We start from the raw sequence: 12,242 nt of genomic DNA, 5'->3' as shown, positions 1-12,242 counted from the left end.
AGACACCACCACACTGGTTACACTCGGATCAAATATTCAAGTTTTTTTCCCCCTGGCACTATAACATCTAGAGATCTAGCTTTTTTTTTTTTTTTAAATAAACCAAAGCCGAGACTCTGGAGAACAGGGGTCCACTACGTAGCCCTTTGTTCCCTGCCCTTCTTGAGAGGGCACACGCTACACTTTAGGAATCACTGCCCCGGGGCAAAAGAAGTTCTCTTTGTAAACAGAGTTTATTTGGTGTAAGACACCCCCTCCCAAATATACACTTGCCTAGGTTTCTTTTGGCGAACTTCCTGGTTCCCTTTTACAGCAGCATCCCCACTTTCCTTAAATGGAATATGGAAATAGTAATCAGACCCTCAGTTTCCATCTGACAAAACTTCCCTTCAATTTGCTCAGTCTGCCATTGACGAGCTTTAGAGATACATCAAGTGTCACCTTGCTTGCAGCCAGCCAGCATGTGGATAGTGCTCTCTCTCTAAAACTATTCCAAAGCTAGCTATATTCTCAGTTTCTCTTTTCCAGTTGATGTCCGGTAATCCTGCAGTCAAGAGTTTTACCTACACACTCAGTGTCTGCTCAACAACCCCAAGAGCATCTCTGAACAGCAAGTTTGTATTCCATGCTATGGGGAAAATGTGAAAAAGCTACTGAATAATAATCACCCTCTTTCACCATTTCAAGATGGAGTACCTCACTACATATTGCAGGACACTTTTCCATACATTGCTTGGAAGCTTCAACATACATTAATGAAACAGGAAATGCTAACAGTGTGAAAACCTACATCCTCTTGCTAGTAGAAAAAGGATGGAAGAAATGGCATTGTTCCAATAGCCCAAGAAACACTCCATATGCAGAGCATTTACAGAGAAATTAGGGGGAGGAATGGCATGGGGCTAAAGTATACCGCAGTGCTGCTCTCTTAAAACATGAGCCGAAGTCCACCTCAGTCATTCTACGCTGCAGAACAATCTACCTTATGTATAAGCAAGTGCATTAAAACACAAAAGTAATCCAATGTATTTTTTAAATTAGTAAAAATCCCACAATGCTAACTTCTGAATGCCCAAGAGATGAACACATGTGCATCGGCTGGTAGGTGCTAAGTTCTCAAAGGAATCTGAGTCTGTATGCAATGAAATACTAACATAAATGGCTGGCGATATTCACAAAGTCACCACTATTCTTTCAAGATACAATCCTTCAAGGAATTGTCTTGGATCTTGTGTCCCCCTCCCTGTTGCCAAATGCCAGCTAAACCACTCACAGACTCTTGTTCTGCTTCCTGTGTGGCATGCTCCAGTAATACACTCTGCAAAAGAAGTTATTTCTTGTATGCCCGTCTACTGCTCTGCCAATGACAAGACAAAGAACTGGACTCCAGATTTTTCCTTTGCTTGGTCACCAACTTTCTGGAGTCCTACCTGATTACAACTTATCTTTATAACATCATTAACAGGTATACAAGGCTGTGGTTTGGCTCTGTTCGTTTTGTTCTCCTAATGGTCTCTCAGTTCTGCCCATCTGGTCTTGTGGGGAGCAGAGACATCTGCCTGCTTGACAAGATGGACAGTAGCCCGGAATGGACACACTAGTACTGCAGAAGCTCAGCCAAAATTCCACATGTGCCTGCATTTGCTTACATTATTTGAGCAATCTAAAAATTGCCCCAAAGCATAGCAATCATGTTGCAAGTGTTGTAAAAAAGGGTTTGTAAGTGCCACTGCTCCAGCTCATAGATCCCTATTTCTTATTTCTCCAGTAAGCTACAATTACAGGTTTCCTTCTTTGCACTTCGGTCATCTAGCCCCAAGACACCAAGCACCTTTGTGGCAGGAATCAGTGGTGGCGCTTGCAGTGTCAGCATTACCCTGAAGCTTTCTAGAACCAGCAGATCTGGTTCACTGGTTGCCTCAAGGCAATATTTGATGCTTCAGAAGCCAAAATCTTCTTTAAATGCCCTCAGCACACTAAGGCACCAAATGAGCAGTACTAAACTCTAGATCATCTTAGCATGAGAAATCACCTCAAGAGCACTGAACGACAGCCAACAGCCTCTTGGCACACTGACCAAAGCCTTGACTCCTGGCAGCTCTGCATCAAAGCCTCCAGTTAACACTCCATATACCAGCACAGAAACTGGAGATCAATAAAATGGTATCAGGGTATATCATCTGAATTGTTCCAGTCATTCCATTTAATGGCTGATAATAACTTGAAGATGAGTATCAAAGCATAAGACGACAGAATAGTAAGAAGCAAGTAAGTAAGAAGTAAGTTTGGGATTCTCAGCACCTTAGGAGCCCAGTTTATACCAGGCTGGCATCTGCATCCAGAAGGCAATCTATATCAACACAAGCAATTCTGACCTTAGGGCAATTATCATGCAACTTTGCTTGCAGTGACTATCTGAGGATTGTCTGTGCCAACACCTCTTCCAGTAGCATCAACTACTCCACCTCCTCAAAATGCACCACACAGTCACTTACGTAAGATCAAGGAGGTGAACCTGGAAGAACTCAGGATTATCATTTGTATTCCAAAGAAAAGGCTGGGTGTATTTGGGGACAAATATAGATTTACCTATAAGAGACAGAACAATTTGCTCTGGAGAATCCAACTTCCACCCAGTTTTTGCAATATCTGGGTAGGCCATCCGGGTTTGGTTTGGCCCCACCAAAGAATTCTCAAGGACCAAGATTAATTGGTACCTGGCCTAAGGACTGCTCCCATGAATGTGACCTTGCATACCATTTATGAGATGACAGAGATATAGAAATCCAGTCACACTCCAATCTCAAGCAGTAGAGAAAAATACATTTTGCCAAGGATGCTGTTGGCTACACATTGCACTTCCTATAAGTTTGCTGATTAAGGGAAAACAGATACCTGAACATTGTTGGCAGTTATTTGCAAGAAGGGTTTATTCAGCTTCAAAGGCTGCCTTGAATGTTGTGAGGTACCCATGACTCCATTAGAAGTCAAACTGTTGAACAAGGTTCGCTCCTGTAAGGCTCTCTGCCAAGACCTACCCTAAGAGATGGCGACCATCACACAGGAGAGTTGACCAGGACAGCCATCGAAAGGATGTAGGCTTCTTTTGTGCAGCAAGCATGGTACAGAAAGCTGCTGCCCCAGAAACTGCACATTACCACCTCACACTTTCACAGCCCATCCCTGCTTAGCTTTTGCCCTTGTAGAGTCCCTATTTGGATTCAGAATGCCCATTTCTGAGATTAGGGTGGCCCAAAATCTCCTGCCTCAGTAGTTTCTTCTTGGTATCTCATGTCCGAATTAGTCAAATATTGACAGTTTTTGTTTATGAGGTCACATTCTTTCAGGCTTTGTTGATTTACTCATCTTTGTTATATGAAAGAATGTTCTCCATCCTTTTAATATAAAAGTTGCATTTTTACAATACTGAGCATTAGTCTTCTTTTTACATTGCCTATGCTTTTGGTTATAAGACATAGCCTTATTCACCTTAGAGCTATTTAAGGTGGGAAAATTCTGTAAGAATTACCTTCAAAGAACCAGAATTGAGAAATTAAGACAGGTGAAACATTTACAGCCTTCCTTCACCTATACTGGTCCAGAAACTCTTCCATGTGTCTCTGTCATTTGCTGCTCTTTCCACCTGGGGTCGGCAGTGTTCTCTGCTGAGCAGTCATTTTTACCGGAATGGTAGCCGGGTTCCGTTCCCATAACCAATGGGTTGGTTTTTTTTTTTACGGGTCTAGATGATTAGTGTGACAGACTGACAATATCCTGTAAAATCCTGGACAAACCTTATAGAATTAAGATAAACTTTATTGAATTAGGTTAAATCTTCTTGAATTAGGGTGAATACCCTTGGGATCAATCCACTGTATTAAAAATGCAAATGTGTATGTGTCATTAGGGAATTGTATGTAACTCCTTCAAGAGGATTGGAATGTTAATGTAATTCCTCCAATTATTAGCCCATTAAAGCCACTGCCTACAGAGGTATGCACATACTAGTTCAAACTTGATGCTCCAGGGACCTGACAAAAAGAATTTTTGGATAAACTGCTGTGTTTTAAACGGGCTCAGGACCTTCTTCCTGATCCAGCAAATGCATAAGTCCCCATGTCCATTGAGGGCCTTAATCCTTAGGGAGGAGCTATAAGGACTGGGCCTATTAAGGTCCATAAGACTGTGTGCTTGCTTTGAGCCGAAGCTGTGATGAACTGGAAGTCACAAGGAAACTCCTTGGGTGGGGTACTGAAGGACCTCTCCTGCCAGAGCCCATGTTAAGTTTTGGGTGATCTCTGGTATGCTGATTAGCATGCATAGGTTCTTTTATTGTTTTTAATATGTGCTCTCCAGTGCATTTACCTTAAGAATAAAACAGGCTTGCATAAAAAGAGCTGGTGGTATTTATGACTTGTCATAGCAGTCATAGTGTTAACCATCTCTGTAGAGAAAGCAACCAGGTGACAGCAAACAAGAAGTCTGTCTCTGCTAGGAGCAACACGGTGAAGGCAGGAGGAATTGTGCAGCCTGGAAATACTCCAGTTAGAAGGGAGGGAGGGAGACATGGGTCTCCACCCAAGAAAGGCAATGTTTGCAGTGGTGAAAGCCAGAGAGTAGGTACCCTGGTTGGACCACTGAAGGGAAATCCAGGTTCAGTTGCCCTCAGCTGTGACAGTTATCCTTGGAGTCAACCCTCCCCACTTTATGCAGGGTTGGGACTGGCAGCCACATCAAGGTGTAGCAGACAGAGTGAAGAGGGGCAACGGTTCACCCAAAATAAAGACCCTTGAATCCCCACCAATTTTAACAATTATGCATGTTCTGAGGTCTTGAAACATTTTCGTGTTTTCAATTCCCATTTCCCTCTAAAAACAAAAAAAAGGAAGTGTCAAATGACTGCTATGACTTCTGGCTCTTGGTCATCATTCACACCTTATGCATGCCCAGTTAGTGACTGAAAAACTTCAGGGTACGAGGTCAAATTCAGTTGGGAAATGTACATACAACTTGATATGTTTATCTCAATTATCCAAACCTCAAAGGGGGCCCACCAAAGTTGCTCAGCCCTGTGTTTCCGTTTATACACGGGGTAAAACTTATTTGGCTTTCAAGGGCAACCAGGTTCTTTCTTTTTCTTCTGGTGCGTTTCGAGGACCAGCTGGTAGGTCTGGCTCCCACATAGCCACATAGTGACCAGCTGATGGTCACTGCTGAAAGTACTGGGAGAAATGTCTTCCTGACATTCCATACAATATAGGCCAAGAGTCACATGCTATCACAAATTGCGTATCACTAACTCCACACACGAACCCTGACAACTGAGCCGTATTTTTATACTTCTCTATTTCTATAGCTTGTTATTTAAAGAGCACATTATTTTAAACAAGTGAAAGTTACTTTTATTAACCAACCTGTTTTGCCAAGTTCCTCAGCAAAGTATGGGTCATTCAAGTCAACATCAGATGGAAATTCATCTTCATTCAGTTCTTCTTTGGCAGTAGCCTATAACAAAAAACAGTGATTTTTGTCATTTCCATTTAACATGCAACTAATACAGAAGTTTCATCTAAATGAAATATAACTTCTTGTAGCTGCTACTAATTCACAACTTGAAAGTTTCAGAGTAGCAGCTGTGTTAGTCTGTATCCGCAAAAAGAAAAGGAGGACTTGTGGCACCTTCGAGACTAACAAATTTATTTGAGCACAAGCTTTCATGAGCTACAGCTCACTTCATCGGATGCTTTAAGGTTGTGATCTGAATGACATAGATCTAAAACATACCATAAATTGTGAACTAAGGTGAATGTAAATAAACAATTCTAAGTCTGTATATAACACACTGAGCTATAAATCTTACTATGAACACAAAGAGCAGAATAATTTACACATTCAAAGAAGTCTTAAGTCCATAGAATATAAACTGTATAAACATTCCAATTAATTATAGGATCAGAAGCAAACTTCTGGTTCTTCGTATCCACACACAATATTTTTCAAGTTAATGATTCAAGGAGATCAACAATAAGTAAAATCATTACACCCAGAAGAGTGGACAGTATGCACAGCATGTTTATGAACTACCAAGGAGATAATATATCCTTTCTTCTCTACAAAAGGCAGTTCTCAAACATCCATGTTGAAGTCACTGCCAAAAAAGCACAGCTGCTCGATCACTCCTGCTTCATCATTGCCTGTATTCCACAAGCAAAAAATATAAACTCAGCATATAAAAAACAAGCTGACCGCCCTTACTGGGAGATTCATAAAGTGTGCTGGTCCTATTTAAAATAGGAATAGTCAACTAACAACGGTCCTCCACAAACACCTTCTTTAGGCAAAAGCGTGGGTAAATAGCTTTCAACTGTGCCCTGAAGTTTATCAAATGTGGGTTTAAACTTATAGGGGAAGCAAGATCAAGAACTGAGGAACTTTTCCTTAGAACACCTAGCCTCCAGCACATGTGAACCATTACCCTGTTGGTTTTAGTCAGGGTAAATGAGAGAGTCTTACACTAGCAAGAGTTGCTGTAGCCTCTAGAAACACTATTTAACACAAGAAGCCAGTTTGTTTTCAGAAGTTTTAGCAGCTACTGATCAAATGCCATTTGTAACTTTGCTTAGAGAATGGACAAATACATTAACAAAGCCACAGAAGTTATTTTAATTAATCTGTTATCTCGATGTGATATGGCTCTACCAGGCCTTCACTGCCTTCTGCTGGAGCATTAAACCCCTGACACCCCCTGCTTAAAGAAGACTGACTTAGGCCGGGCCACCTACAAGACACAGGGCTAGTCTGCACTGGCAACGCTTTAATGTGCCTTGTGTAGTCATGGCAGAGCACTGGGAGACAGCTCTCCCAGTGCCCTAAAAAAACACCTCCATGAGGGGCGTAGCTACCAGTATGTTTCTTCACACCCCTGAGTGAGAAAGTTGCAGCGCTGTAAATTGCCAGTGTAGACAAGCCCTTAGTCCTCCGCAGGCCCAGAAGGGCCAAGAGGAGACACTGACCAATAGAGAAGCAGCAGGCCAGTTAAGAAGGCTTGCCTGCTTCTTCTGGGGCAAGTGCTGGGAGAGATTAGGACAAAGGAGATGCTCCTCAGTGCTCCAGAACCCCAGGTCCAAAAAAAGGACCTTTGCTTAAAGCACTGCAATGAAGCAGTTGCCTTTTCTATTTGTTTGTTTAAAGATACAGACCCAGACAGCCTATTTCTGACTTCTTTATTATTTAACCCAGGGGTTTTCAAACTGGGGGTTGGGACCTCTCGGGTGGGGGGTCACAAGGTTATTACATGGGGGGTCATGAGCTGTCGGCCTCCACCCCAAGCTCCGCTTTGCCTCCAGCATTTATAATGGTGTTAAATATATACAAAAAGTATTTTTAATTTATAAGGGAGGGGTCACACTCAGAGGCTTGCTAAGTGAAAGGGGTCACCAGTACAAAAGTTTAAGAACTACTGACTTAACTGTTAAAGACTGACGCCAAGCATATGACAGGGGCCACTGTTTCTGACAGGCTGACACACCTTGTAAACCAAGACAGGGAGCATCTGCAGGGCCACCCTTGACCAGCAGGAGGCACTATAAAGAAACCACATTTGTGATACTGGGGCTGATTCAGAATGAAGAAAGAAAATATAGGGAGAATTAGGCAGCGTATTTTTTTAAAAGAAGTCTCCCTAACATTCATGTGTTACCACCACAGGAATCAATTCACAAATTCCTTTGGTAAATGAAAAGGCAAAAAAGCAGCAGGGCAGAAAGACCAGTAGTATGAATGCAATTCCATTTTGTCATTCATACACAGAAATATCCCTCAAGGGTACACATCTAGTTGATCTTTGAGCAACTCCTCAATGCCATTCAAAATGTTTATGCTGCTAGAACTTTGGGAGACTGAATTTTGTACATCCTAATCAGAAATCTTGCTATCCAATCATATTTTAGCAACAAATATGATACACTCTGGAATGTTTTAGTGGCTAACAAAACTCCAAGATCAAAAGGTAGTTTTCTGGGTAGATGTATGTTTATTTTTCTTTTATCACACAAATTTACAATGATATTTACTTTGGCTGCCAAAGACAGACGAAAATATGTGGAAGCCTGTTATGACTAGTATTACCCTGAACATCCTTCTAACTCTCTAGATTTGGTAAGTTACTTGTAAACAGTCTCTAAATGAAGACACACCACACTATCAACCCCCAAAATCATTCTAGAAACTGTAACTCCTTTGTATTTAATTCAAGGCAAAATAGGACGGTTATAGGTTTTAATTAAAAATGTGAGTGATCAGAACATACGCACCTTTCTTTTCTTCTTCAGTTTTCTTTTCTCTTTCTTGTTTTCTAAAAATTGTTCCCAAGGAGTTAGTTTATCCTTTCCGTCCAACTTGCTTTTGACCATCTCTTCAGCAGTTTCTTTCAGTCCTATGGCAAAATAAAAAACAAATGAACAGGCAAACTGAATTTGCTCAAGTTTTTTTCATCCTCTTAAAAACACTCTAATATATTCTCATCAGCAAAGCCCTGATTCAAAGGGAAATATTTACTATCTTTGAGCCATGCAATTGCACAAATATCGACTGCCAAATCAAGGCAATGTATCCAGGGGAAAGGTCAGCTTGCTGTGCAAATCCTCCCACTTCATGCTAAAAAACCACCTCCAGCACCTCAGTGGTAAGTTGTGCAGATGTCTGAGAGAACGAGAATGGCAATACCCAGTCCTCAGCACTTCTGATTCCCTCGACTGCCTTCTCACCCCAGCTCAGTGCTGCAGTCTACAAATGTCACGTTCTTAGAGCTAGAGTAACCTTGTGAGGACTTAGTAGTACTTCACTAATACTAATTAGTTTTTACAAAATTAATAAGGATTTCGGAACGGGAAAAGGGGGGGAAACAAAGAACTGAAAGATTAAGTGATTTGTACAACATTACAAACGTTAAAACTGAGGTTAGAACCTAGGTCCATCTCCCAGTGCTGTGCTTTAACTTCTAGTCAATGTGGCCCATTTCGCAGAATGCCTTCCAGTAGGGTATGTTTCATTAGGAAGCTCCACAGGGATTTTAATGTTTATATTTTCCCTTCAATTATTGTGCCTCTCCAGCAAAATACATCAAACCAGGAAACAAATTTAAAATTCCTCAGCATTTCAATTCTACTTCATCCTACAATTCTATAATGAAAAAAGGTTACATTTAAAATATAGGGGTTTCACATGAAGTGAGATGTTAAGAGAAAAGGGACGTACATTTAAATATAAATAAAGTTAAGGATTTCTGAGCGGTTAGCTTGTAAGGGAATGCACGAACTTGTGGGATTCATGTTCAGTTGTCTCTGCCAATTTCAACTTTAGTTAAAAAAAATTACGTGTATGCAGCCCATGCAGGAAAAAACTCATGATTTTTGGGTTTGTACTATAAATGATATAATCTGATGGATAGCAATAGAAGGAAAAATAGATATAGATATTAGTATTTAGTTATCTTAAAATTGCTCTGAAAGACTGGAATAAGCATTGTATGCGCACAAGGTTACTGCTTATTAGTGACATCCTTTGATTTTACAAAAAAAACCCGCTTTACTTTCTCTAAAAAAAGTCTAAGTTTTAAATCCACAAAACGCTTTCTTAAACATCTAGATGTCTGACTATTTTGGTCAGTGAAGGGTATCTCAAAAATTAGAAACAGGAGACTTCTGGTATGACAGGAAACCCAGATTCAAAAAGCTTCAAAGGTAACATGATAACTTTTTTTTAAAAAGTATTTGTCAACATGAGGTAGAGAATAGGGGGCATGCTCAGAACATACTACCCCCACAATGGCTAAAAAATACATAAAATGTATAAAGACAGACATTCTATTTTCATTTGGATACACATTCAAGTTATGACGACTCATCAGAAACCAAAATTGAAACTAGCTAAATAGATTATCCTCTTATTTATTTAGGATCATCAAATTACCGGAAGTACTTCTTAATATTTAGCATCTATATGAACTGAAAGATCAAAGGACATGGGTAATCTACCATCCCCTCCTACATCCATGGGGAGCTGTAATTATCAGACCATAAACTTAGATCTTCATCTCTCTGATATCCTTTTGTCAGGTGTGTACTCTAGGAGAAATATCCAAGTTCACATTTCCTGAGCTGTCAACAATTGGAAGAAGTTCGATATCAGGCTAAAATGTTTTGTTGAAGGAAATTTCCTCTTCCCTTTCACAGCAAATGACAACTTCACAGGGCTCCCAGGAAAGCATGTATCGCAGAAGTGTAATCTACTTGTTCAAAATCTTTCTAGTCATGAAAGGCTGAAAGGGAGTAAGCAATCAGACATTCTTAATTACTACTAACCCTTCGTAAAAACAAGTGCATAAGCTTCTGAACTTCAAAAGAAACATTTAATTAAACACACACTCCTCAGCTATGAGCTATGTATGTACCACCTTTTGTGGTACAAGCACTCTAAAGTGAGGAAATGCCAGAAAACTGAGGTTGCAATCTTAATGCAGGCCCTCTGTGTGTATGATTTATGATATGCTCTTTAATTACATGAGCACATACTATTTTTCCATCTGCTCTGAGGATGGATCAGGATTGTGTGATGAAGGAGACTTATCTTACGCAGAAGTGATGGGACTAATGGGAAGTAACAAGCAGTGACCATCATCCAACCAAACACACAAGCAGAGGAATAAAATAGTGAACAAGTACTAAGACAGTCACTGCAACTCAAAGAAATAGAGAGGTTATTATAAGTCAGAAAAATAAGACCACTGAAAAGCCCTATCAAATCAGAATATTTTTACAGATACACAAATATACTTTATTGTTTTCAACAATACACTTCTCCCTGAAATGCACTAAGAATAGACTCCTCTGTTCCCAAAAAACTGAATCCAAAGGTAAGAGCAACTAAATTTTGTAATGCTTAGAAAAAAATATTGAGGGTCAGCTAGTGACTTCACACATTCTCTCTGAAGAGGACTGATTATGGATAGACAAGCGTGTCGCACTTCCAGGAGAATGAGGCTATGGAAATAATAAATGGAATAATTTGATCCACCTGGCAAAGCAGGACTTGAACAATATAGCCCTTTCCTGAGACTGCCAAATACCACAAGAAAAGCATTAAACGTCCTTCCCATTTTAGAATGGTTTAAAAACAATTGTCCAGACCACATCCTGAGAATAAAACACGTATTTCTAAGTAGTCAGAAGGCTTATAACTATGGAAGGAAAAACAAACGGTTTCACCTTCGTAACTGAAAATAGGGATCTACAAATGAAATAAATGAACCACAATATTGTTTTGTCACTTAACCATCCCAAAATGAAAAAAAGAACGGGGGGGGGGGGGAAGGAGAATATCTTCATTATCTGCTTGAAAGTAACTCTCTACACTGCCAAGTAAATGAGCAGTGACCAACCACTAAAAAGCAGTGAGAAACAGTGGGATGCAACTGAAGTGCGCAGTAGAAGAGGCCCGAGAACATGGTATGTGAGCACTGGGACTCAAATTCAAGTAAGCTACTTCTCAGACTGTAAAAAGTAGGGCTGGTCAGAATATTTTTTTTTTAAATGTCCAAAATTACTTTTTTCTAAATAGGAAGAAAAGCCAGGGTAATTTCCACAGATGGTTTAAAAAAAAAAAAAAAAAAAAGGCGGGGGGGAGGGAAGAGATACTGTTTTACCGGGGACTTCACTGAGGAACAGGGGTCTGCAAAACAGTGAGAATTTTTAGAAAGTGTCACAAGTGTAGATAGGCCCAAAGGGCTATCCACCTCAAACTATGACAGAAGGATTGGCTCCTGCAGATTTCCACTGAGAAGGCTGCGAACAAGATGTTTGCAAATTATTGAAAACAAAATGTTCAAATTCCTTAAGTCTTCAATCAGGTTTTAAAACAACAGTTAAGGGAGATTATGATATGCTGGATGTTCTTCAATCTTATTTAAATTTTGCTAAAATGGGGGACAGTAACAGCCCAAACTGGAAAAATACCTTTATTAGACCTGAAGTAGGAGTAGAGGAAAAAGGAAAACATTTCTCCATTCTAGGGAATCCAAACCAGCAAATTCATTTCATGTAGCGAGATGAAGGAAGAATCTTGATATATGCCTTATCAATGTGAAACCCTTGTTGCAAGTAGCTGAAAGGAATGTGTGATAGCAATATTCTGACAAGGATATAGGGAACCATCAGTAAACACTCTGGAGGGCTTTCCATACCTTC

At 40.2% G+C, this 12,242-nt stretch overlaps 1 protein-coding gene across 2 annotated transcripts in view; it reads right to left on the bottom strand.

The window, feature by feature from the left end:
* The window catches only part of ESF1 (ESF1 nucleolar pre-rRNA processing protein), a 68,851-nt gene that overhangs the window by 15,458 nt on the left and 41,151 nt on the right, over nucleotides 1–12,242 (bottom strand). For both annotated transcript variants that reach the window (XM_048842600.2, XM_048842599.2), the window contains 2 exons: nucleotides 8,313–8,434; nucleotides 5,415–5,505 (listed from right to left, as the gene is read on the bottom strand). In XM_048842600.2, coding sequence (XP_048698557.2) covers nucleotides 5,415–5,505; nucleotides 8,313–8,434 — 213 coding nt within the window. The remainder of the gene's footprint in view (nucleotides 1–5,414; nucleotides 5,506–8,312; nucleotides 8,435–12,242) is intronic.

Source organism: Caretta caretta, chromosome 3 (genome assembly GCF_965140235.1).
Source record: "Caretta caretta isolate rCarCar2 chromosome 3, rCarCar1.hap1, whole genome shotgun sequence".
Lineage (NCBI taxonomy): Eukaryota > Metazoa > Chordata > Testudines > Cheloniidae > Caretta > Caretta caretta.
The sequence above is the reverse complement of the archived record's forward strand: the minus strand, read 5'-3'. Positions and strand labels throughout refer to the sequence as shown.